The 27,975-nt window shown below is 40.8% G+C and overlaps 1 protein-coding gene and 1 pseudogene across 2 annotated transcripts; both read right to left on the bottom strand.

Annotated features, from left to right (window-relative positions):
* Positions 1-1,083: 1,083 nt before the first annotated feature.
* On the bottom strand, positions 1,084-6,402 carry LOC147795017 (atrial natriuretic peptide receptor 2-like). Its single transcript, XM_087132338.1, has 4 exons — positions 5,128-6,402; positions 4,823-4,953; positions 2,629-2,778; positions 1,084-1,167 (listed from the first exon to the last, which is right to left on the bottom strand). Exons 1-4 carry the CDS (start codon positions 5,789-5,791, stop codon positions 1,084-1,086), a joined length of 1,029 nt encoding a protein of 342 aa, XP_086988464.1. The 5' UTR covers positions 5,792-6,402.
* A 6,071-nt stretch (positions 6,403-12,473) lies between these two features.
* LOC110976242 (atrial natriuretic peptide receptor 1-like) lies at positions 12,474-22,516 on the bottom strand (annotated as a pseudogene). The gene is made up of 6 exons (XR_015424175.1): positions 21,762-22,516; positions 17,739-17,869; positions 16,366-16,515; positions 15,171-15,306; positions 14,458-14,552; positions 12,474-13,585 (listed from the first exon to the last, which is right to left on the bottom strand). The product of XR_015424175.1 is annotated as an atrial natriuretic peptide receptor 1-like (transcript).
* Positions 22,517-27,975: the final 5,459 nt, after the last annotated feature.

Genomic DNA, 27,975 nt, shown 5'->3' with positions numbered 1-27,975 from the left:
ATGAGGCAGAGTGGGTTTTTTAAAGAGCGCAAGTCGGGTTGATCGGGTCCTGTTGTAGTCGTACCCACCCACCCTGGATCGGGGAAGAGAAGTGGACTCCTATCTGGTCATGCCACTGAGACTTTGCAAACCAATGGACTAGGCATTAGCTACGCCCGCTGAAACAACCCTTGTGAAAGCACGGAAATAATTCGTTTGTATGGCCAGTTTTGTGAATGGCCGTTTGATTTGCCTTTAGCAACTTGCAAAAGATGTCTTATTTACTTGGCCCTACTTACATTGAAGTGTCCAGGGTAATCGTCTGTCATTAGCAACATCTGGTTGACCATCAAACGGTCCCCATCATTACCAATCTTAAAGGTCCCTGTCAAACCTATTGAACATACACAAATATGACTAAGCTTAATCCATATTGCCATGACTACGACTAGCATCAGGGTAATATTAAACAAAAGCATTTCAACGAGAATTCTTAGTCCCTCCGCAAGACATAACATTTCTACAGCCGAAACGTATACCGTAATACGTTACCATCAAAAGTGAGTTTACTGTTCTCGTCATGCCGAAGTGGTTTGTACTCCACAATTATTCATGTACAAACTTCTTGTGGCACTCGCATGACCAACATACCTTAATTCAGATATGTGTGTTAAAATCTTCCGGAAACGATTTTAATTCCAGCGACTCCAAACACCGCTGCAGGAAGGGGGTTAGCAGCAATACTTGCTGATTGTCAAAGTACAGGACAGCAATGTGCAAAGTCGACAACATACCAATTCTGCCACTGAATTACTGGGTGGATTCCAAAGTCGAAACGGATGATAAATGTTCTCCTCATTTGAAAATAAATACATACTTGGGAAAAATTGAAGGAGTTGCTTTTTTTTCAGCATGATGAATTTGTCAACTTAGCCACAGGCTGATCCGCACAAATCATTTAGTTGTTGGAAATCACAATGAGGCTATACTGATTCGTATAACAACAAATCATAAATTGGAGGGAATTAGAAGTACCTGCGCCGTCACCTTCCTTCAAACTTGCGATTCCACATCTTCTTTGTCACTGATCTGCCATCCCTTACGTCACCCGCCCTCTGCCACAATCTCATTGATGACGTCTGCATACATTAGAACGGCATCATGAGTAGCCGAATCCATCACGTTATCCTGCACGGACAGCAGAGATTTGTTTATATAGAGCATTGCCTTTTACCTGACAAATTGACAAATGCCCTGAAAAAAATATGTGTATACTAAGGACAAACATTTAAACCATTTTTTTCAGAGAGCAAAGACTGCCGACGCCTATAGAAGTAGCTGATTCCACTTTTCAGCGCCATTATGGAGTCAAACCTTTTTCCCTGTACTCTGTGCTCGGCGAGGAACTATTCTATAGCAGGCCCCATTTCCAAGGAAGGTAATTTTGTTCCCAGGGCCACCTCATTTTCAGCTTTGTTCCAATAGTAATGACAGGCTCTGCAACTCTCTTTTCTACCCATATCAACGTCTTAAATTGTGTTTCGGGATCCTCACCACCGTGCTAAATCACAGGGGGTGGTTGAGCACCGCAATAGCCGTGGAGGCGCATCTTCAAACACAAGGAACAAGATTGCTGCAAGGATTGGTTCATTGATCATTGCAACACATAAACTGGTACCTGTTCTGTACGTATAGTCTAAACGTACGGGCCAATAGCGGGTACCAGATTTTTTTTTCGTAGGTGTGTGAGTCAAGAAACATGAGTTATTGTCAGGCCTATGGCAGAACTTAACTTCGATAGACCTCTTCACTAATAAATTCAAAATTATGCACGCATGCACACAAATGGCCTTGACCGCAAGAAGTGTGAGCGGGCCATTGAAAATGTACAAGGTGCGACTTCGATGATCATTTTCTCTCAGGTTTTCTGCCTTTGTTCACTTTTTCTCTTGAGAAAATCACATTAATCTCGTTTTCGCTAATAGTTTCTAATATAAGTTTCTAATAAACTGGAATTTACAGTAGATTAGTCCCGTCCCGTACGTAATCTCCAGACGTCTCACAGGCGGAAACGGTAGTGGATAATGATTCTGGAGGATTCCTGCTGGTTTTATGTTAATGATGAAATTAGGATATAGCATTCCCACACTGCAACACTGTCACGTGAGAACATTTGGAGAAACTTTAAGTGTAGGATGGATTAAGACTCCCGAGTCATTTCCACGTGCAACACGACTTTCAGACCTATTTACCTACAGGAGTGGGGGTGGGAGGAGGTAACCGCTTCCATTATCACAGGGGTAAAACATTATTGAAGTTTGTCTGAGAACCATGCGTTCGGCTGTCACGTCCAGGAAGTGTTTTGTGTAAGTATTATCTCTATAAATAAAAAAGCGATTGCGCAGAGCTAAACTAACCACGGACACCAAAAGTTATAGTTAGCCAGCGGTTTGAAATACTATATATATATATAACGGGGACTAGTCAAAGCAACATAGAAAACAATTCGTTGTCTTACTGTGCATGCCTGAGCGTACATGGCAGCACTAGTAAAGAATCCCAGTTCTGGAAGGTTTAAATTGATGGAAAGTGGAAGGTTAAATTTCACATAACATTCACGTGTTCCAAAAACAACAGATGCTGGCATACCTCGACCTGAGTCTTGCCGTACAGAGCCTGCTGGCGTTCCCGTAACTTCCTTTGAAATTGCTGGTACGCTTCGTCAGACTTTGGAAGTTCTGGGCGCAAGACGACTAACGCCTTCATGGCCTCTGTCTCTTCCTTGCTGAGGCTCTGAAACTAAAACGAATAGGGCAATGCACAAATCGGACGGTTGTTGGACAACTGCTTTGATACAGGATTTAGGGTTTGATTAATTTTTGATGAATAGTAAGTTCGTATTTGTGCAGGGGTGTAGAGTTACCTACACTAGAAAACGGCTACCCATTTTTTTTCCTGTGCAAATTAAGTATAGCGCGCTCATTGTCCGTTCCACAGCCTTTGGTATACTCGTTTTGTAACACACCGAGGGCAGCTTTAGCCCTTCGTCAAGGCCTTCGTGGCTGTGTGTGACTGCAAAGGCCTTTTCCAACTTGATTTTGAGGTTTTTGTGGTGATTTATGCATAACCTTTCTGATATGCCTTATTCATAAATTTCATGTAAATAGTTGAACCAGATCTCCGAAATAAACGGCATCAACTCCAAGGCTTACGGAATGTTTTCATCTGGTTTTACATGAGGGCAATAAGCAGTGAGTTGACAACTATGATACTTATTGGTAGGGGATGGCGCTGACGTTGGGGTAACACTAAACAGCTCATCAAGGCCGAATGGTCAAAGCAAAACGGCAGTGCTTGAAATATGGAGCTCTTACCATATTCCGTGGGTAGAGACAAAAACGTCACGCCTACGTACAGATGCTTCATGTAGCCTTACGCTACAACGGTTTTAACTCGGCAAGGTAAAGTTTTCCAGCAGCATAATTCTAAAGAACTGTTCAAATACTGCTCAGGCAACCTGACCTGCACTCAAGGCCGCCGACACACTTGACACGCTCGCCATCTTTTGCATACTTTCAATTTGCATAATAGGTTAACGTGTGCTGACCATTTCGCCTATGATTGGTTGAGATTTTTGCTCAAAATCAAAAACATAAAGAAAAATATAAGAAATTCCTTACAAGTTGGAAAAGGCCTCGTGGCTGCGCCAATCGTGCATGTGGTCTCCGGTCTAACCGCGAAGGCCTTGACAAAAGGCTAAGGTAGCTTAGGCTTTCGTCCCGGGATTGTAAGAATATTTCTTGCTGTGTCTGAGTCGAGCTTAAATTTCAAACACCGCAAAATTATGGCATTTCTATGCCAGAAATGCACAAAGATCAGTCTCACGAAACACAACAAGAAATTCCACCTCATACGCACTTGTAAACAAATTAATGAAAATTGTACTTGGAACTATTGCAACTGAAGTGACACTTTATTTAGTAGAAATAAAAATATTTCTGGTGTAGCAAATTACTTAGAATAACTCAGGCGCAGATCCGTGGAGGAATGGGCTCAACTCTCCTCCTGATAAGTTTTAGCTGTTCCAGCAGGTGTCTAAAACAGCTTTTGTTTTCGTTATTTTTTTTTTAGCTTTTTCACAAGTTGCGAAAAAAGGCATTCTTTTTGTCAACTTTTTTTTCTTCTTCTCCCTGTTCGTCCCTCCAAATCCCGTTTCTTCTGTACACAGTTTTTCTACGCAGCACTTTAGTCCCTTTGCAAGTTCGGATCTTTATCAAAGTTGCCTCAACCAAGGGCCCTATAGCCTAAATACGTCTCAGAGTATGACGTCGTGATGACTTTATCACCTTTTTTTGAATTGAGTTTTGAATATTATTTGTTTGTCATAGGTTTTGCAGATAAATACACACGGAAGTGTCATAGACCACAAGTGACATATCATGTGATGATAACGTCGTTTGGTGACAAGTAATGTGACAATTAAGGTTCACCATTTCAATCATAACTTCTGAGGTGCAACGTTTCAATGAGTATATTTCCTAAAGTAGTGAACTTAAAGAGCAGTGTCTAACATGCCGCCAATGCACGATTGGCGCAGCCACGAGGCCTTTTCCAACTTGTAAAATTCCCGAAACAGCTTAGCGTTTGTCTGGCGACAAAACAATTATTCTGTTTAATTTTTGTGGCCTTCATCTTAAGGTTGGAAGAGTCTGTAAAAGTCAAAACCAAATAATATTTCGTGTACCGTTAAGAAGAAAATAATAACCAATAAAATGGCCTCTCCATTGGCGCCAAGTTATAATACCAAACCATACAATTCCTGACCAGTGTTGTAGCTAGTTACCTGGGAGCTCGTGTGCCAACTCTCTTTCTCGAGCGGGTACCAGTACAGAAAGGTGTGTGATTCCGCCTTGTAGCCCAGACGGTAGGCGTGACCCATTATGTCACGAACAGGGGAGGTGCAAAGGAATATTACTGAAAACAAACAAAACAAGGTAGGTAGGTAGGTAGGTAGGTAGGTAGGTAGGTAGGTATATATAAAACACTGTAGAAATAATCCCCAAATTATAAGATCCTCAAATTTGAGAGTTTACCCTCGAATGTTCTGTTTGAGTCCCGCAACAGTGTTTTGCCCAGAGCCATACTCACCACTGCTCCACGTAGCAGCTTCCTCCAGTGCCTGATCAAGGGTACTGTAGTTGTTAGCGAAAACTTCGATCACAGTGACCCCAGCAGCTTGAAGGGCAGCGGCTATAGAGGATGGGACACTGTGCTCAAAGAAACGGGTTGTTTCGAACCCCCGTAGCACTACGCAACTTGTCCACTGGTGCTGCTGGAAAATTTCAGCTAGGTATTTGCTCACCGACGCCAGCTTCGGGAATGTGCGGGTCAGAGTTGCGAAACGCGACTTGTCTGCAAGATGAAAAGAGCTGGCAGCGGCGGTGATCACCGGGAGGTTCCAATAAGCTGCCATGTCAGCTACGGCTGCCATCTCCATGCTCTTGGATGGACCAAGGAAAGCATCTACACCATGGTCGTAGTAAATGGACGCGGCAAGGGCCCCTGTAGACCGTACAGGGCGTGTGCAACACTCATCGGTGCTGATGTAGGACATGTTAAAGTTCTGGTACTGGCCAGTTTTCAATCGTCCAGCAACGGTCTCAAAGGCGATTTGGGCGGCCGGAAAAACATAGAATGTACCAATAAAGGTGTCATGCTGGGGCCAATGGTGCAATATGCCCACTTTGACATCGACAATGGCACGAACTACCATCACAAGAAGCGAGAAGGTGGGAATCAGTGCTACAGACATTGTGCTAGACACCCTCGTGCTTTGCCGATGCGATATATCGACCTTTCCCCTGAAAACTCGCAGACGGTTATCAATGCCAACTTCTTATGCAAAGCAATGACTACACATGTTCGGTTTGAATGGTTCCTCGATATTTAAATCCAAATGAAAGCTATAAATTGCTACTTTGTATATTACCACAAATTTTACATTAATTTTATACACCACCTGCTTGTTAATCTGACGAATGAGATTGTATCGTGCGTGCGCATTGATAAGGTTGATTAATAATGAAACTACATTTTCAACGGTGGAATTTGCCCCGCGCTTCTTTACGGAGGTTTGAATTTAGCAATTCGTCGTGTAAGTCTCTCTTTGTTACGGCGATCTGTAGTATTGCGATATATTGCCATACTACTCATGCTATATGGCGTCAAATCGTTGTACCATATGGCGATAATCGCAGTATTATTCCGTTATTTTACTGCCATATACCGCCTCCTGATTAGTTTCTTTATGTATGCACCCTGCTTTAGGTCTGTGTAGCTGGTGTAACATCCGCCATTAGCCCATTATAATGCTTCAATCATCAGCCATTATCCTAGTTACGTGCTTCGAGTACAGCAAAAGAACAGTGTATTTTATTGTCGCATGCTCTGGCAGCACCAATTGCACGGTATTGTACTGACCTTCCAATATGATACTTGCATGCGCCAGAACAGAAGTGTTTTTTCCGTGTCTTTATCCATATAGATGAACGTCAGTTTGGCGATGTGAAAATATCCTCAGCAACTGACTTACAGATCAACGAATTTGAGTGGAATTGACAACGTGTAAAGACCAAATGCTTCTCTCAGCAGATTCACAGTGTGTTTTGGAAATAAGCTTGTGATCTGCCTTAATTTCATGCCTTAGTGACTGGCTGGACTCCACTGTAGTGCTATTATTTGGGACAGGACACATAGCCTGGTAAAGTTTATGCAGTGAACAAATGTGTATATGAGCTTGTATGCAGTACATGTATAGTGGCTAGGCAGCCAAGGGAATTTGTGATGTCACTTTTGGTGAGTTTAATTTATGTTTCATTTAGACAGTATGATATTTTAATCATTATATACAGTAGGACACAGTCATTCGTCAGAAAATATGTCAGCAGTAATTGCCAGTCAAACATTTGGTAATAATCCTCGGATTCATGCTGTTTGAGTAATCCTGGTACATACATGTGCATGTAAATCAAAATAATGCTCATTGTCCTCATGTCATTGCATGTTCAATTAGCCTCACCTTATTAATTTAAGATTAATGATAGGGTGCTTTCTATTCTTGATGTAATTTATTTACCAATCATGTGTGCCTGGGAACATAGAGCAAAGCAATAGTAATAGTAAGTTTAGTTTATTTTATCGTTTCTTGCAGCTAATTGGTTCACTTTGGATGGTCAGTTTAATCATGGAAGAAGGAAAGCAATTAAAACCGCATTAGCAACAGCAGAAATGCTGGACTTTGGCTGGTCACTATACAAGGGCTATCGTACTGCGTCAGTCAGTGCAACTGGTTTTACAAAAACTTGTCACTTGTTGACCACACAATACGGGGGATTCACAGTAGTGCAACTCCAAGAGTTTGCAACGCTTGACCATTCACATAGCGCGAAATCTGTCGACCCAAATGCACATTAGGTCGACAGGTTTAACGTATTTGGATTGGACAACGCGTTGCAATCTCTGGGAGGCACATTTTTGTGAGTCACCCATACTGTCGTTTTAAAGTAATTATACTTAGAGTTAGACCATCTTTTATTTTAATTATCGCCAGTAGATCTCAGTGTGTTTACATCAGTAACGATTTATCCTAGACAGCAACTGCGACTTGTGGTGTTCCTCGGGAAACCAGACATGGCCTAAGTTTATTTCCTGTCGTGGTAAATGATAGGCTATTACTTTCACTACCCCACTCAGATGGAAATGCATTGCCAGCCGGACTATTGCCGAGTTTAGAAATGTTCAACTTTCTTCATGATTAGAAACGGAAACAACCAATATTTGTTCTTGATTCCAGGAAAATAACATAAAACCAAATCTGGAGAAGTGTTAAAGTAATGCACGTTTCATTTGAAAAATCGCCCAGTTGAATATTTGCATTAGGACTTTAGCCCCAGAGTCTGTTGATAGCCTTGTATTAATTGGAGTAGCTCTCCGGTCTGATCTGAAGCGAGATGTATGTGTCGATCACATTACCTGTATGGCTGCCAAGCGATTGTATTTTTTGTGCGTTCTTGATAAGATATAAACCTCCGTTCAAGACCTCGAAATCGTTTACTTGGTTTACATTAGACCTGCACTCCCCTGTGTGGTCACTCTTTTTCACAAATCATCAGACTCAAAAGACTGAACGTATTCAACAACGTTCGCTCAGAATAATTGTCAGTAATTACTTAGATTATTCGAGCACTCTTAATTGCCTTCAGTTATCATCCTTAGAACAATGTTTTGGTCACTTATTTGTATTTGCAAGGTTTCTTATCTCTTCAAAACACGTGTCATTGCTAACCCCCCACCCTCCCTCAAAAAAGTTCACAAACAGATACAAGAGTTCTTGGGAATAACCGTGGTCTTATGATTCCTTTCTGCCTTATTAACAGATACAAAGAAATCTGCCATCTCACAAATTGTTTGTCGGAGTAAACGTGTCCCCTAGTAAATATGTGTTCCCCCTGCAACACTGAAAGTCAAGCACCGAGACTGTGTAGGCCTTTAATTTTATTTCAACTGTTTTCCCGCTGAGCTTGTAGAAGGAATTTGATTGCTTCCTCCATTTACCACAAAAACGCAGTTAGTGTAATTAACCTTATACACCCAGGACCTCTAATCAGTTTCATGTCTTCTTTGGCATTTTTTCACTTGCATTTGTCAGCAGCAGCGTTGGAAGTCAAAACGGACTTGCGGCAATTGTTACACACGAATAATCCCCAGCGACACTAAATATAACATAAGGCACGAATTTCAGAAAAGGTACCGGCCTCAAGATATTCACAGACGATTACGAAGACAGATTGAATATTTATAATTCTATAATTTCCTGCAATATAATTCACTGGAGGAGAAAGGATGGAGAATTTCATACCACGTTCACTTATCATTTGCTATTTTCTACTTTAGTAGCCAAACCTCATGTTTATTTCTTCAGCATATGTTTACAAAACTTTTTTCTTATGCATAACGCGCATGTATGGTTTCATCAATACCGCCCGGTTAGCCAGTTTCATGTTTATTTAATGTCAGTAAAATTGTAAAACCTATTGACCTTGGTTTGCTCGCCGGTTGTCTAAGTTTATTTTATGTATATGAATTTGGAATTAATTACGTCTCCTTTTGACTTAGGTACGACAGGTTTTTCCGTCTGTTCTTAATTTAAGCATTTTTGTAATAACTTTGCTTTCCTTCATAGGTTTGATGAGAAAAGTAATGACAAAACCATTTTACGTACCAACTAGGATTAAAATACAGGGACATGTTGTTGCACATAATTATTTTGAGCACAGTGCATAGTAATTAAACATTTTTGTGATAACTTTGCTTTCCTTCATAGGTTTGATGAGAAAAGTAATGACAAAACCATTTTTACGTACCAACTGTGATTAAAATACAGGGACATGTTGCACATAATTATTTTGAGCACAGTGCATAGTAATTAAACGAAACACAGTTTACGACTTCTCATGGCTATAATGTAAGGCTGCAAGTGTTCCATCGATTTAATTTCTCACGTTAACATTGGAAACCGTAGATAGAGTTGAAGCCCGAACCTCAGCCTCCCCCACCATATACCAAACACTATATGGCTCCTCAATGTTAGTAGAAAATGTAAAGAGGTTACTGAAATAATTACGATAACACACAAAGTATTGGGAATTTACAATTAACAGACGTATTAGTGTAGTGGTACGCCGCAAGGGAGGGGTGGCCTCCAATATATTTTGGGACGAAGTGCGTTTGCAGTGCAGCACAATGAAGAAAGGACACCGCGCATCCCGCAACTGCCTGCAGTTCTTCTTTATTGCTGACTTGTCTCCCCTAAGCTATCCCTGGGTGTGTTCTAGGTTGTCTGAAAAGTTAATGTACAAAAATATGAATCAAAGATAGAGCGAAAGCATGTGTGCAAAATAGCGAGAAAAGACACAAGTGCAGTCACAGCAAAATCTTGCATTGAGGTCTTGTACATGTGCCTGTACGGCGTATGCAGTTTGTGGGCCATGGAACGAAATTGTGATCGGAACATGAAGGTATAAATACCTAAGTTTTTACTGCTAAACGCAACTGAAACTCATTCAATTTCACCCACCCGGGAACCTTACTGGCACAACAAACCCTACAAAGGATTTATTCACCACGAGCTCTGGAGGAAATGACCCCTTTTTAAATCAGAACGTGGCCATAAAAATATCCACAGCGCGCCTAACCCAGACGAAAAGCTGCAGTGCATGGGCTGCACCAAATTCCGCGCGTCCTATTAACATATGTGTCACCTCGCTATTCCACCGCCAATAAAACGCCAAATTAGTCACGCATCTTGAAATAGACTTAGAAAGATCTTTATTTAAATGGGCAAATAATGTTTCTTTGAGCAATGTTTAATTAATTTTTCTCAAAGGTACTATCTTAAAGGAATTCTGTAGGTGTCCTATTTTTTGTTGAACATGAATACAATGTTTACACTTTTGCATGTAGTGATGAGCTCTAAAAGTATGCTTTTGGAGGGAAAAAGAAATGACGCCTAGACTGGCTATCTGTCGCATAAACTTATGCAGTCTCCCACGTAAGGAAAATCTAACGACCATAACCACGTAAAAGACCAGGTAGGCATGAGGCAGTCAACATGTTTCTCAATATTGGTACAGTTTGGTCTGATTCTACACATTGTTAACATCAATACATCGAAGTCGTAGTGTTAAAATTTGGATTGAAGGCCTCAAACGAGCGACTCGAAGAATGCCGGCCACGATACCATATACGATTTAAATGTAAGAGTCAACCAACAAGAATTTAATGGTCTAGCATGAATGGAATGCACTAGCGATGTAGTTTATTCTAGAGAATTAAGTTTTCTAAAGTGTGGACTTTCATTCCCTTTGATGAAAAAATAAATTTTAAATGTCCAGGAAAATTCAACTTCAGTAAATTACATCAAGACAATGAACCTGAAAAACAGTTCGACTCAAACCATCTTGGGTTTAGGACTTCAAAATCCATAACAGGAGAACCTGACAGAATAATTCGTCGATAATCTCACGAAGTGACATAAACCTCCCAATCAGAGAAAACAGACAGCCTAGAGAAACGTGTTTTAAAATATGCCATCCTTCATCCCACATTTTTGACCACTTTTATTTTACGGACCAGGGAGTTTTTTCTATAATCATGAAAGGTGAGATTTGAAAACTCTTAGACACTCTAATATGCATTTAATTCATTTTTTTTTACATTTGGAAAGATTGTAAAACCTGGAGGTCCTACTTTCCCCCTATTGTATTATACACAGTTTTGGCACTTTGTTAGATTATACGCACACGGAAACATTTTTGTTAGATTAAACACACGCCATGGTTGTTCGTGTTCAATATTGTTCGCATGCACTTACACGCTCACATCTTGACTCGACCAGAGCTGTGTTTAGTTTCTATTTTTGCCCTTGTATCGAAGGGGATTTTGTCACTTTGTAAGACCAAAATACCTAGAGACCGAGCTTTTTGTCTTTTTTTTAAGAGAATTAAGAAAATAAATAACATTTGACTGTAATGCTCTGCCAACATGTTCCTTGAATCGAATGTACACAATTAGCTGCAAAAAATCCAGATCGGCAAAACATAGGTTTTTCCAGGTTTTTGTCACTTTGTAAGATCATCAATGAATACGTTTTACAATGTTCGATAATAACTAACAATATTTAAATCGCAATGATAAAATATCACAAAGAGTCAAAGTAGCAAATACCTCAAAATTGTACAAAATAAATGTACGCCTTGCTAACAAATGATTAAAATCTAATATGCAAGTCAGGCGAAAGCGTGATGCCCTTTCACACGATGAAGCCCAGCCAAACATGTCCACCGTGGCTTAGGAATAGACGTACAGAAAGGGTTTTTTTTCTTAGATGTGACATCCGGGTGCTCAGTCTCTACAAGATTGGCGCCATAGCTCAATGAAATAGGTATTTGGTGTGGTGCCCTATCCGCTTATAGTCCCACTCAGCGGGTCCGCACAACCAAAGTGCGCATGCACAAATTTGTGCTTATCAACAGCATAGCAACAGGCGGTGCCTGATTTTATCCGCTTTGATAGGAAATGAAGTATCGTATGTCTTTGATGATAGGTTTTCAGGGCCTTGAGTAAAACAGTGAAACTTTTATACGTTTAATAAAATATTCATTATAAATTACATGTTTCGGTAGTATTAATTTCATGCACTGCATCAGAAACATGTACGGAAAATTTGATTTAAAAATAACCTCAATATTTGTTTTCTTCACTTTACGAAAGTTTTAACCAAATTTGATATTTTCTTGGTTATAAAAGCATGTTTGTTGAAAACCTTAGAGTATTTGAATCGGTTTCATGCACATTGCAATCCGTAGAATAAAAACTCTTTGAAAGGAGTTTGACTCTGAACTAAATTTCGCGCAAGGGGGTATCAACACAGACATTCTGTAACAAAAAAATCTGTAACCGATCTAATTTATAATTAATGCAGGTCCAAACAAAACTTTTTTCTTACAGTGCAGACTTATTGCTTTGCCCAACGTTTGATAAAAATGATGATATCCTTGTATTAAACTCAGCAGACTTTTAAGTAAAACACTCGCAAGTTGCGGGTCAAAGAGCAGTTTTGTCCGCGCGTTAATGTGTGCTTTACATGTAGGCCTACAAGCTGTGCTGGACACGTAGACCATGACGTCGGGGTACCGTACTGGACAGTAAGCAGTGGAAGCAACGAACAGGAAAGGTCTCTATTTTGACGATTGTAAGTTATTATATGATATCAATACTGAAAAAGTGGTATACCTTTACAGAAAACAATCACCCCCACAGTCTTGTTATACTATTTCGGTGTTAGTAATCGATTCAAAAGGTTTGCAGTTATTTTGGTGCTATATAGAAAACGACTCAAAACAGTTTTGAATTGGAATGCACCGTTCTTATGGTACAAATTTTGTGCGGTTCGAAATTATGATTATTAAAAATTCTATCTGGCGGATTCAAAATGATTGCATGAAGTCATTGTAAGTTGTTTAAAAGGAAAGTTACTAATGTCTATTACAAATCTTAAACATGGAAGAAAACTTAAGCTTTTGGACATATTACCGGTTCGACAGATTGCTGAACACATGAGGATTGCTTACCCAAAACCAAGCAATGTTACTCTTCAGAATTACTGACCCCGATTTTACAGAAATTGACGCAACTCAGCCACAAATCTTCATTTAGTGAGCCCGTCTAGGGCAAAACAACTTAGGCCTAAGTATTACACGTAATTACTCGCAAATACATTTTGTATCATTTGAATTTCTTAATGCAAAATTCATCTTCTAAACACCTCTAAAAGCCTAACAGCGGACTGCCAATTTAAAAACTCGAGCATGTTAATTTACACCACAATGTTGGAACAAATATCCCAAAACCCACAAAATAGGTATTCTTCCTTATCTGTTGTTTGAGCGTTGTTCAAAGCATCATATGGCTGTTAACAATCGGTCTCTGGTCTCCAGTCTCGTCAAACTGTTTAGAAATCGGCAGCCTCGTCGTGAGTAAAAGCGACCTGCAATTGAGGAGATTTTGAAGGTGAAAGTAAACTGCTTCCACATAAAAAATCCCCAACTGCGTTGTCCGTCTGTGGGTGTGTTGGTGAGCGGGGGTTTAATAGGCCTATTTTGTTCTCACAGAAAACAACCACTCTTATTAATAATGCTGACCAGTTCTTACAAAGTACATAATACAATAAAGATATATGCCCAGAAATATTCCTGCACATTGGGCTCATATCAACTGGACATTCCTGAATTAAACCATCTCAGCTCCCTGGGGAGTATTCTAGCCCAATGCTGCCATTTTAGGCGCAAATGGCTAAACAAACCATTATTCACCCATTTACTCCTGGGTGGTGAAAGGCACGCAGGGTACAGTGACTTGCCCAAGATCACAACATGCTGCCACTAGCTGGATTCAAACCCCCGACCCTATGATCAGAAGCAACAAGTCCTAACCACTACGCCACATGCCACCTCTAGCATCTTTGAAATGAAAACAGCACCCAGGCAACTCTTTACTTAACGTGTTGGGCATGTCCAGAGCGTTTCATTTCGGTTCTGGGTCCGCCATGGGGCCGAGTTGAGTTTTGAAAAAGGACCAGTCGGGTTCTGCTGTGGTGGTGCTTGGCCAGGATCTGTGCAGGCCAAGTGGATCTTGTGTGGTCATGTTCAGACCATTGGGAAGTTGCAAACCCATTGACTCAGACTTGGCTCTGACAGCTGAAACGTCCATTGTGAAAGCATTTTACTCATTTGTGTAGCCAATTTTGTGAATGGCAATTACGGGTAACCTTTGAAGATGGCAAAAGATGACGTATTAATTTGACCTATCCATTGCTATAAACCAATCTTGAACAAAAGAAAAGATGTTGGTCCTACTTACATTGAAGTTTCCGGAATTATCGTCGGTCATTTGCAACATCTCGTTGACCAGCAAACGGTCCCCATTATTACTTATCTTAAAGGTCCCCGTCACACCTATCCCACATACACAAAATTCAAAAGCCTACTCCATTAATTCCATTACTACTGCTTGGGACTGGCATTAGGGTATTAAACAAAACCATTTCATAGAGAAATCTAAGTACCTCCAAAAATATTTCTATAGGCGAATTTATTCCTTAACACATTATCGTCAACAATGCGTCTCGTCTGAAATGGTTTGTATTCTACACTTATTCATGTGCAAACGTCATTGACTTATATAAGGAACCCATCCTAAAGCATCCAATAAGGAATAGTCGATTTTTCGGTGCTAGCATGACCAGCATGCCTTTAGTCAGACACTCAATGTTAAGATCTTCGACATCATTTAGTTCCTCGCGACTCGAAACATCCCCGCACAACCGAAGATTAGCAAAATTAGTTTGCTGACTATGCAGTCAACAATATCAGTTCTGATTCACTGGGTGGATTCCAAAGTCGAAATACATGACAAAATTTCTCCTCATTCAACAAAAATCATCAGTAACAATGACTTTGATTGCCCTTTTTTCGGAATGATTGATAACTAAGCGACAGGCTGATCTGCCCAAACCATTAAGTTGTAGCAACAAACCATAAATGAGAGGGAATTTGAATAGAACGGTCACCTACCTTCGAATGTGCGGTTCCACATCTTCTTTGTCACTGCTCTGCCATCCCTTACGTCACCACCCTCTGCCACAATCTCATTGATGACGTCTGCATACATCAGAATGGTATCATGAAGGGTCGCAGCCAGAAAGTTATCCTGCAGTTGGAAAGCACCCTGAATTTATTCTTCATGTGCGTTTGTAGTGTATTACCCCCAGCCTCGAGTAAACAGCGACAGAAGATATCGGTTTATATAGAGCAACTCCTTATACTTGGATAGCACACTACACAAGTCATTTCTATACCATGTATTCGGTGTTACATTGTTTCCTACGATTAGCCTAATGAGGGGGAAAAAGCGATCAATATGGTGGCATCACGCTCAACGAATTGCTTGAACTTGATGAGTCAGGAAATTGGTTGAGTATGTTTGCAGTGAGATCACTGTGCAGTCAGATAACTAAGTGAAATTCCAGGAAATTCCTGCCTTGGATTTTGAACTTTTGGTTTTGGCCCTTGTTGTTGCTTGTAGTCACTGTCGCCGGCCTAAAGTTCAGCACTGTAGTTAGAAACTACTACATATACAAGATGGCCTCTCTCTATGAAGGCTTTACAATTTTGAATCTTGACTTCAAAATAACCACTGGAGCCAAACTGCTCCAAATGGCATGGAAATAGCCAAATGCAACAGAGCTCTTGAACCCATAGCGACGTTACCATCACTAGAATAGCAGAACAAGTGCCCCCGGATAAAAGATGGCACACTCCTTTTATATACCACTGCATCCACCATTTGCACACACACCCAGCACAAGCATTCATTCAAACAAAAGACCTCCTTGGCTTAAGAAATAACTTACCCTTGTTCCCCCCGGTACAACTCAAACCCAAGAAACCAAAAGTCCAAAATGCTAATTACACGTAAACGAAGTTAAGCAGAATGAAAAGAAATAGCCCTCTAACTTTAGTTGGTATTCAAAACTGGGGATAAAACATTTGCACATGAATACAAGACCTAAGTTGGCTGAGCTCTGACAACCAGATTTTATTCAAATTTAACTTGCAAATGGCTTATTGACCACTAGAGACCATGGTTCTAAACCATGGTTCGTTGGTTCTAATTTGCGCACAGAGTTTTAGGGCAACAGTGGTAAAAGATTCCCATAATTTCGTGGAAGTCTAAACTGCGTTCTCAAAGCAACAGAGGGTGGCATACCTCGATCTGAGCCTTGCCGTACAAAGTCTGCTGGCGTTCCCGTAACTCGCTTTGAAATTGCTTGTAAGCTTCGTCCGGCTTTGGAAGTTCTGGGTGCAAAACCACCAGCGCCTTCATGGCTTCTGTCTCTTCCTCGTTGAGATTTTGAAACTGAAACGGGTAGAGAAATGCAGATTTTGGGCGGTTGGTGCAAGAGACAACTGCTTTTGAACCGTCCTCACATATCGGCATATTTGAACTGGATATTTGGAATGACAGCTGGACGGTGGACATGACCGACTGATGTGACACTTTTTAAAGCTGAAAATATTTCTACTTATACTAATTGTCTTGAATTTTGTGGCTCAAACCTATATTCTTTTGTGATGTTTTCATAAAGATGTAGTTCTACGAAGAAGGATATTTTTCTGCAATATGTCTTATACTGTAAAGTTTCCCCACATCACAGATACAAGGTCTCATTTGTTGAAACTGAAAAAGTGTGTATTTGAAATTCAATACGAGGAAATGTTCGCAGTTTGGGGTCCGGCGGACTCAAGACAACAGTCCTCAGTTTCATTTTTAGTATGACACAGCACGTGGGAGTCGGACTAACTACGACTGTTTGCTGCTGTATAGCACGTGCACAATAAAGAAGGGCTCAAAGCCTACCAGTCGGCGTTGGTCTGTTCTCTGACAACGATGCTGATTATCAATCGGTTTCGTCTCACTCTTACGATGAGAATAGTCTTGACAATGACGTCAACAGCACTGAAGCCGTTTCGCCAAACCAGTTTTAGTCTGAACTAGGAAGCAGATGCAGTTATAAGAATGATGGTATGGTCCAGGGAGAACATGACAAGACTTCAGGACCCCGACAGTGTGTTTTATTGCGCAACCTCGTGCACGATTACTGAATGGACTGCGCCGCGCGGTGTGATTCAAAATAACCCGCCAGAACTACTCATATCGTGTCATAAGTTTGGCCGATTCACACGCTTCCCGCCTCCCTCGATGATTTCATACAGATGATGACTTGTTTTAGTAATCCAGCCCGGGAGATACGGTTCTAAAAATCATTTTAATAATCATCGGATGACAAGAATCCTGTTTATTTTAGTTTGGCCTAAATTGACACAAATATCCTCCATCGTTGAACAACATCTTTAATAAATTTTGTTTAATTTTAGTGGCACATACGTCTATTGTTCAAAGACCCACTAAAAGGCATAAAGCATGTGGTTTCTTACTTTTTCGTGTATGGTTAATAAATAGATCAACTGGCTTCACCATCGGCGACAATTTTGTGGCAATTAAATGATGCTCCCCCCAAAAAAAAAAAATTCCGACTCCCCACCAAAAAAATATCCGGATATGCTCTTGTAGCTAGTTACCTGGGAACTCGTTTGCCAACTCTCTTTCTCGATAGGGTACCAGTACAGAAACGTGTGTGAGTCCGCCTTGTAGCCCAGACGGTAGGCGTGAACCATTATGTCACGGACAGGGGAGGTGCAAATAAATATCACTGAAAACCAAACAAACAAACAAACAAACTGATATCGAAAAGGCAAAAGAGATACCTATCATGTGTGTTGTTACACAAAAGTGCAATAGATACTACTGTTAGTAGGAAAGATAGGTAGCTGGGCAAATCAGTTTGTATACAGAGCTGCACCTTTTTTCCTTTGATATCCCGATCGTGCTGGACCTATGATGTGTTGTGATGGTGAATGGATAGTGTTGTGAAGTTAATCTACCTATTCAAGATCAACTAGTCAAGCACGCATCGTTCGCACATGCGCTTGCACGTGGTTGAAGCTGCTCGTAGGAATATTTAGGATCACCGTGGCCACGGCGGTCCACACATGGTGGTATTGTTTACATCTAGTGCAATCCAGTCACGTGGGTAAAAACGGTCTATCATCATAGGAACAGTAGAGCATGCAACTATAAAGGCTCACGTGGCCGCCAAATTGCGGGCAAATATACTTTTGTTGCACAGGATCAGCTTGGCCTAATTGCACAATGCTGTTTAGTGTGAAACTAATTCTGCGCTTACGAGGCACCGTTAGCACAGAATCTATTTCATGGCTCCGTAATCGAGGATTCTACGCTTAAAACGCTAGCGCAGAAATTCGGCGCTTTATGGGCCGATTTAAAATGGCGATCGGTCGCAGCCGCCAGTCACCATTTTCGAGAAAGAAGACCATGCATGATTCGCGACCTGCAAAATCCTTTCCTCAGAACAAATTTGGACCAGGTACAGATTTAAACCTGAAGAAAAAAACCCTCGTTGTTAAGTTTGTTCAAAATAAAGGGTTCTAAAAAGGTTTGTCGCTTTTTATTGTAAGAGGTTGATAAAGCAATGTCCCTTGCACTAGTAAACGAGGAACATTTTTTCTTCGGTTTTACGCTTCCAGCCTACATTACTCCTAGTAGTAGACGGCAAATGCCCTTTTTTCAGCAGACGATTGTAACACGCGCGTGCGCATTGACAAATATTTCCCGCTCACCGTAGGTAGCAAGATTTTTTTAGGCCGTGAAAGAATTGGTTGCTATCGTAAGCGCCGATTTTCGCTTATGGTAAGCAAATTGACCCTGTGCAAAGGAGGTTTCGCCGTGGAACAAAAGAGCTACCTTGCAATGGGTTCCATGCAAAACTTCGTTACTATGGGCCTCTACCTACTGTCTCTGCGTAATGGCGCGTACGCCTGCCGATTCGTTTCCAACAAAGCTCTGTCAAGGAGAATGGACAAGGAACTGTAGATTCTTGCATGAATCTACAGTTCTGAGTCTATTATCTGACTTAAACTATTTCCCAAACTATGTTTTTTACACGAACATGGAGGCCCAAGTCTATGACGCACTTGCCCTTAGCCCTCGCCTGAGTGCACACCTTTGTTCCATTAATTAATTAACGTGCACGAGTTTTGCTAGACACATACTCGCTTCTGTTTCTCTTGCGCCTTGGAGTCATTATCACACGTGTGTCATTGCAGCCAAACCTATCGGCCTAAAACCGCCACAGGACTCTATGAGATTGAGGGATGCTATATCAACTTCATGAGGGTATTTTTGCAGTCGACACTCAGTGCTGGATATATACCTGTACTCTCTTCATCTTGCACCTTGGATTCATTATTACACGTGTACCATTGCAACAAAACCTTCCTGACTAAAACCGCCACAGGACTCTGTGAAATTGAGGAATGCTATATCAACTTCACGAGAGTATTTGTGCAGTCGACACTCAGTGCTGGATATATATACCTGTATTCTCATCATCTTGCACCTTGGATTCATTATTATACGTGGGCCATTGCAACAAAACCTTCCTGACTAAAACCACCACAGGACTCTGTGAAATTGAGGAATGCTATATCAACTTCACGAGAGTATTTGTGCAGTCGACACTCAGTGCTGGATATATATACCTGTGTTCTCATCATCTTGCACCTTGGATTCATTATTATACGTGGGCCATTGCAACAAAACCTTCCGGACTAAAACCACCACAAGACTCTATGAAATTGAGGAATGCTGTATCAACCTTGTGAAAGTATGGTTATCGAACCACTTTACAAACCACTCAAAATGAGCTTCACTGATAATTACATGTTCTTATCTGTGAATCATTCCCAAATGCCCCTCACTAAGATTGCTGTTTCCTTGGGAGACTGAGCAACTTGGCATTCAAATGACGATGCCAATTTTGGAGTTCAATAATAACATTTAAGAATTTCTATATAAAGCGCACATTTCCACCTAAAATTACTTATAGCGCTACAAATATTAGAAATACAAGAAAATTTACCGGCCAGCTTTTCAAGCATGATTATATATATGTGCCGGACCGTACACTCGCGGACAAGCGATTCTAACAGATCTGTCACCTCACAACCGGTATGATCTTGGAACAACTAGAAGATATACCCGAGTTTGTGTCAATTCAATTAAGCTATAATCCGACATTATAAGAAAAGAGTGGGCAAAACGTAGAAACAGAAAAGTAGGCAAAACACATCAAAATAATTCCTCATTGAAAGGTGAAGAGAAAATTCAAATCCTTGTTGAAAATTTTGCTTTATAAATCATTGATCGTGAAAACACGAGGGATACCTACCTATGTCATTTTCTTTGGAGAAAGGCAAACTTACACAATAGGGCCGGGATTGGGCGTTCCAGTTAAGCTATTACGAGGCCCAGTCAAATCAGTCTCCCGACAGCACAAAGGCATGTTATTTTTGCCCAAGCCAACTCTTCGGTCACACTTTGTATGAGCGAAACGAGGGGAGGCGTGGACGTGAGGATGCTTTCCTGCGTTGATACCGAATTCCTAAGACAATAACTGTAGGTTTCTTATGAATCTACAGTTGTTGTAAACAACAAAAACCATCGATTCGTAGCGAATCTACCGTAATTGTTTTGATACCATAACTGTAGATTTCATTAGTTACAAATCCACAGTTTGCTGTAGATTCATTAGAATAATTTACACTTTGATCGAAGGAGTGTCGTCACAGAAATAAATGTAGGTTAAAGAAAAAGAAAGCAGGCAGGCATACACCAGGCAGGGGTTTTCTATGTCTTTTTCTTCATCTAGCCAGAATAGATTTCGTTCCCAAGGCGGGGTTGAAATCAAAAAAACGAAAAAGACCAACGAAAGGTTTTCGATGATTTACCTATGAAGTACGATGGAGATTTGGCCTACAAGGGTTTTACAGTTTTGGACTAGTAAGAAAGGGAACATTTCTAGATTATGTTTATATAGTTGTCAAGCAAGTGTAGTGTTAATTGGTACAAGAGTCTCATGATAAAATTATTGAAATGATTTGGCTCTGGTGCATTATCGTTGCAATATTGTTCTTGTTTGATTAATGTTTTACATCTGAGAATATACAAGATTTGAGGCTTGGAGAATTTGGGGGATGGTATCATCCTCACTGAAAAATTTTTTGAATTAATAGTCAAATATCAGCAAAAATAAAATATAAAAAAGGTTGCACACTGCTTACAGACCAACTAATTAACACGGGGCCGGACGTTTCAATAGTATCAGAATCTGTCCCAAATGTCAAAAGCTTTGAGACTCTCCTATCGAAACGAAGCATTCACTACTGGCATGTGCATTTGATGTGAAATATAATATTTTCTTGATGTGCAGTCCAGTCTATGCTTGAGATATGAGGATATGTCTTTGGTAAAGTAGTACAAGGAAGGTTGTTTGGAGAGGGTTCTCGTTGGTAGGCTCAACCCCTCACATCAACAAGCAAAATTCTCATGTAAAGACAATCCTAAAATTTAAAACATCCTGAGAATTGAGAGTTTACCGACAGGTAATCTGTTTGAGTTGCTCAAAAATGTTTGACAGGAGCCTCAACCCCCAGAGTGCCTTCATCGTAAAGAGCCACACTCACCATTACTCCACGAGGCAGCTTCCCTCAGTGCCTGATCAAGAGTGTTATAGTTGTCAGCGAAAACCTCGATCACAGTGACCCAGCAGCTTGAAGGGCAGCGGTAATAGAGGGTGGAATGCTGTGTTCAAAGAAACGCGGCCTCTCGAATCCCCGTAGCACCACACAACTTTGCTGTTGGAAAATAGAAGCTAGGTATTTGCTCACCGACGTCGTCGCGGGGAATGTGCGGGTCAGAGTTGCGAAACGCGCCTTGTCTGCAAGATGAAAAGAGCTTTCAGCGGCGGTGATCACTGGAAGGTTCCAATAAGCTGCCATGTCAGCTACGGCTGTCATTTCACCGCTCTTGGCTGGACCAAGGAAAGCATCTACACCATGGTCGTAGTACATGGACGCGGCTAGTGCCCCTGGAGACCGCACAGGGCGTGTGCAGCACTCATCGGTGCTGATGTAGGACATGTTAAAGTTCTGGTACTGACCCGTTTCCAAGCGTTTAGCGACGGTCTCAAAGGCGATTTGGGAGGCTGGAAAAAAGTAGAATGTACCAATAAAGGTGTCATGATGGGGCGAATAGTGCAGCATGCCCACTTTGACATCAACAGTGGCACGAACTACCACCAAGAAAAGCGAGAATGTGTAAATCAGTGCTACAGACATTGTGCCCGTGATTACACCCTCGTGCTATAGCGATGCGTTATATCTACCTTTTCCTTTGGAAACACGTGGCCGACTGTTAATGCCAACTTTTTGCTTTTGCAGAGCAATGACTAAATGAGTTCTTTTTGAATGGTACCTGGATTTTTTATTCAAATCCCCAAACATGCAGTGCCAGGCCAGCTAAATTAAAGCTATAAATTGTTGGTCTGCATATTTGCATAAACTTAATATTTACATATCACCGACTTGTTAATTTGATCGAGTGAGACTAGATTGCCCTTGCACACTAATACGATACGTTGAGTAACAAAGTTGTAGCGACGAAGTTTTAGCAATAGACCACGTTGTGTTTGATGTTGCTTGGCCCAAAGGCAAACATGGTCCCAGTTTAAGAAAAACACGGCAGGACTGTGTCGTTTTATTTTCTACCTTGAACTGAGAGAGTGTTTGTCTGTAGGCCAAGCTACATCAAAACAAAGCGGTCTATTGAAGCGTGTGATACTGCATGTACTATGTACATGTACACTGCACGTGTCAGTGTTCTGGCGATGACGTCATCCAATCAGCCTAGGAGCGCAAACAGGCAAAAGGGGATCTTTTGTGGGCGGGGAAACGTAGGATCTTTGTATTCATTTGGGGGTCACAAGTAATGGGGTAAATATTAAATCGACGTGTTTTTGAAATGGTTACGTATTTATTATTTTTTGAAAATACTACACGTGACCTACATGTTTTCTATTTCTGTTACACTTTCACACTGTACTGTGATGTGTCTTATATAGACCTCATGAGTCCTGCACGCAGCTGGGTCGCGCTATACGTTAAGTGCATATCGCAGGGGCGGATCCAGGAGTTTTTCCAGGGGTTGTCAGGCCGGACATTTTTCAGTTGTCTCATTTTTGCGGACAAACACAAACGATGAAACATTATACATAAAAAAGTTCTCGTTGTAAGATCAAAATGCAACCTAAAATGTTTCATCATGCTCAGCCAAAGCAAACCTTTAGGTCGACACCTTGGCTAGTCATGACATTGCCTGTGTCACTAACGTTTCGAGAGTTCCTCAAGGTCATACCAGTTCCATTCCCTCTGATGGAACTTCAGTCTCCACCGGACTTCACTGTCACCACCTTACCCAGCGTACTCAAACACAACCAGACTGGTTTTGCGATAACGCTGATATCTTGCTCTCAGCCATGGAAGCTTTGGTCAAGCCTTGCGTGGCGCCCAGATGCTCATTTTCAACGCGAAAAAAAGCAAATGCAAGTGGCGAAGCCATGGGCGCCTTTCTATTGTGTTCCATGTGTGCCAAAGGCCTTGGCCCACACTTCAGCGATTTTTCAGCGTCGCTTTTTTTTTCGGCATCCCATTTTTGTCCCGCTATAGCATTCTTTTTCGGCGTCGTTGTCTCCAGTCGTCCCATTTGGGGGCATTGGATTTTTTTGTCTGTTTCGATTTTTTTTCGGTGTGGCATTGTTTTTTGGGGTCGCATTTTTCGGAACGGCATCGCATTTTTGGCAAGGCGTATCTTTCTTTTAAAGAGCCTCAGATAAGGCCAACTGTTATTGTGTCGCCTTCTTGCATTACGTTGTACGTCGCGTAGTGCCGTCGCCCGTCGCGTCGTGCTGTCTTACATCCTTCATGGTGTTTATATAGAGGATGCCGACACTGTTTTCTTTCACTTCCGTCCCCTGTCCTTGCAAAATACATGTCCTGAGTTGCAGGAGTTGATTTTCCTTTTTTCTTGTTTCCTCCATTCATCAATTTGAATTAGTTTCTGTCATATTTATTTGAGAAAAAAATGAAAAAGAGCAAATAGAAAATCAGTGTATGTAGGAACTAGTCTCACGTAATAAGTGTAAGCCCCAAATTCGTCACAAGCAAGCACGTACTAATGATTGATGTAATGTATCTTAGAATGGATTTACAAATAATTATTAGAAAGATCAGAATTAGAGCTGGAAAAGTTAAAACGTTATGGCTGACGTTAATGTTATTCGTTTCTTGGAGACAATGTTGACAGTTGTGACGGTCTTTGTAATTGTATTAAGTTTTTAAAAGTCCCCAAAACAAAAGCACTTTTTTCAAAAACTCACTCTATATGAAAACAAAACGTTGAAAAAATTATCCTATGCATAATACATGCAATTGTTTCATGAATACGGCCTGGCTTGCCAGTTTCATGTTTATTTAATGTCCATATGTTTTCTAAAATAATGAAAAACGTATTAAATGCAACGATTTCTGAGCGTCATGACCTTGGTTTGCTAGCTAGCTGTATATCTAATTCTGGTCCCCAGTGTTGCATGCCGATTGAAATAATTACGCCTCCCCGAAACTAAGGTTTATTCAGATCGACTGGAGTCGCTCTTTGGTTTGCTTTGACTCTGGTACGGCAGTCCAAACCCGGTGTTAAGTTAAGATACTTGCATTTTGACCCACAATTTGTTTGACTCACTTTAGCAAAGCATTGTTTTCATTTGTTTCAAACATTTCTGCTTTGTGTGGTAACTTTGCACGTTTTTATAGGTATTTCATTCAGTGCATCCATAGTCTTGAAAGGTAAGACCTCCTCACCACCTGTGTCGATTCTGCCAGCTTCCAGTGGCGGGACAAATTCTATGAACAAACAGCTGGAACCTCCATGGGATCCCCTATATCCCCGGTTCTGGCTGACATATTCATGGAAGAGTTTGGGCAGATCGCCATCGCCACAGCAGACCACTGCCCAAAGATCTGGCTCCGGTACTACAAGGAATAATCTTAGTAATCATTTTTATTACGGGGCAGCTACAGGAAATAGATGTCTGATATGAGAGAAAACTTCAACTTCAGTGAATATGATCAATATGATGCACACAAAAAATAGTTTGACTCAAACCATTTTGGATCAGGACTGTAAACTTTGGAACAGAAGATCCTGACAGTATATGTAATACAATATTTGATAATCACTAACAATATCACTAAATCTCACAAAAGGTCAAAGTAGCAAATATCATAAAACTGCACAAAACAAATATGCCTTGCTAACAAATGACTCTCACAAAAAATGTAATATGGAAGTCAAACGAAAGCATGATGCGCTCTCACACGGTGAAGTTCGGCCAAAAATGTCCACCGTGGCTCGGGAAAAGACGTAGAGAAGAAAAAGAATTCTTGGATATGACATCCGGGTGCTCGATCCAAACAGGATTTCCGCTGTAGTTCATTGAATATGTGTCGGGTGTTGGTGCCCAATCTGTGCTTATAGTCCAACTTCACACGTCTGTACGTTCATGGATTCAGAACCAAAGTGCACATGCGTAAACTTTGTTGATATATCAACAGCACAGCACCAGGCGGTACCTGATTTCGCGTGCTTTGATCACATTATGGGTCTTCAGGAAATAGCGCAAGAGTAATAAAATGTTTTCTGACAAATTGAAAATTCATTACGCATTTTCTTATACGCATCTTCTTAGTAATTACGTGCAATTCGTCAGAAAGTATTTAAGCACTCCCATTATTTTTCTCTGGTAAGATAGGTTTACCTAGCTATAAAAGGCAAATTTACTGAAAACCAAAGAATGCCTGAATCGATTCATGCAGAAATTTTAAATCCGCAGTATATAAATTTTGCAAAAGGAGTTTGAATTTGAACCACATTTTCACGCCAAGTAGTATGAAACATACATTTGTTAATGAAGGAAAAATCCGTGACAGATCGAATTTATTTATGTATGTCCTAAAATCTTATTCTTACAGTACATGGTTAATGATTTACCAAAAGTTAAAAAAGGATGTCCTTATTATACACTGATGTAACGGCGGACCTTTTTAAGTGAAAGACGACAAGTTGCGAGTGAAAGCGCAGTGTATCCTCAAACACAATTTTCTGCAATTTTGTACTCTTCTTCAATCTAATGAAATCTCTTTCACTTTCCTATATGGTTAAATGCATTTAAACATGCACTTTTCTAAACACTTAAAATTATCCATGTTTTCATGGACAACTGAGAGAGCTGTTGCTGTGACGTCATCCTGTGAAGACATAGGCCAGTGTAAAGCTCTTTCAAGGGCAGTGTTGAAATAAATGTTGTTGAACATGTATAAACACGGTATGCACCAACAAAAAGTGTAGATTGAGATTTCCGCCCATGATTTGAGCGCACCGTTTGGGCAATATAATTGTCAACGATTCAAAATGACCCAACATGTTAAAAATTCTATCCGGTGGATTTAAAACATGAAATCGATGCATGAAATCGATGAAAATGATGTAAAAGAAAAATCACTGATTTTTACAAATCTTACAAATGGAAGAAAAATTAATCCTGTTTGTGGTTTCAAGTCTATGTTATTGTTAGGTAAATTAGTCTGCCTCATTTTGATATTCCAGAAAGTCGGTCTTTAAAAAAATTGTTACAAACGTCGTCTCCGATGCTCGCATGACAAGAAATCGTTGTTGTCTGCTTGGAAATAAAGTGTTCATGCGCACTTATAATGAACGTTGTCTCTATGGGCCATGAGCAGGTGTAAGATGACACTCACAACATATCGACGTTTAGATAGAAATCATGCAAGATGGAGAGGACAGGAAGACATCACGACGTGAGGGGCGACGTTAGGACCTGACGCACAACGGGACTAGTTCGAGTTAACAGGGAACAAATTTTCAGTTAGGTAGAAAGGGTACATGCAAAGTGGATAACCTGCGTTGCCCTGGATATCAAACATGACGTAGGCCTAAGTGTAAAGGCGAATCCTTGGAAGAAACATCCCGGGGTTTCAGAAAAGGAAATTTTCCTATTCATAACAGTGTGTTCCCTAAACGATAATACAAGAGAATAGTTTCCATTTTAAGGATAAAATGTCACATGGTGGTTTATATGATTGCCACAGATTGCCACAATCTCATTGATAATGTCGGCATACATCAGAACAGTATCGTGGGTGGCAGCAGCTAGAAAGTTATCCTGCAGGTAGAAAACACCCTGATCTTCATGTGCGTTTTTAAATGTATTACCTCCAGCCTGAAGGAAGGAGGGAGAGAAAATAACGGTTTTTAAAGACGAGTGCATTATACAAGTCATTGACAAATTTACAAATGCCTTGAAATAATCGGTGTATACTTTAGCACAGAGCTAAGGAAACATGTAGAAAACCATTTTTCGGAGAGTAAAGACTGTCCATTTTAAAGAAACAGCTTTCCCCCCTGCGTCTGCACACTTATGGAATCAAACCCTTCTTTCGGAACACTGATTCCGGCACGGAACTATTTTTGAACAGATCCCGTAACTTTGAGATTAACTTTGGACAGTAACTTTGTTCCCGGGGTCACTTCAGTTTTGCTTTGTTCCATTAGTAACCAACGGCTGTGCAACTCTCTTCCGCTCCTCGATTGGATCGCACAGTGGAAAAATCATTTATAGCATTTATTGACTGATCCGAAGACGCCGTGGTGGCATCACGCTCAGCGTTCGTGTTTGAACGAGATGGGAGTCAGGAATTAATTGAGAGTGTTTGCAGTGACACCGCTGGAAATTCCATAGGTTTTGTGCACAAATATGGATGCATC

This window comes from Acanthaster planci, unplaced genomic scaffold, assembly GCF_054643075.1.
Source record: "Acanthaster planci isolate LZ-2023a unplaced genomic scaffold, COTS_SCS Contig215, whole genome shotgun sequence".
Lineage (NCBI taxonomy): Eukaryota > Metazoa > Echinodermata > Asteroidea > Valvatida > Acanthasteridae > Acanthaster > Acanthaster planci.
Note: the sequence above shows the minus strand (reverse complement) of the source record. Positions and strands in the feature narration are given on the sequence as shown.

What these genes read in the sequence shown, in the direction of transcription:
- LOC147795017 (XM_087132338.1), bottom strand. Translation starts at nt 5,791, where the DNA reads ATGTCTGTAGCACTGATTCCCACCTTCTCGCTTCTTGTGATGGTAGTT. An exon ending in AGCTGCTACGTGGAGCAGTG is followed by an intron (nt 4,954 to 5,127) that starts GTGAGTATGGCT and finishes GTTTGTTTTCAG; the next exon opens with TAATATTCCTTTGCACCTCC. An exon ending in GTTGGCACACGAGCTCCCAG is followed by an intron (nt 2,779 to 4,822) that starts GTAACTAGCTAC and finishes TATTCGTTTTAG; the next exon opens with TTTCAGAGCCTCAGCAAGGA.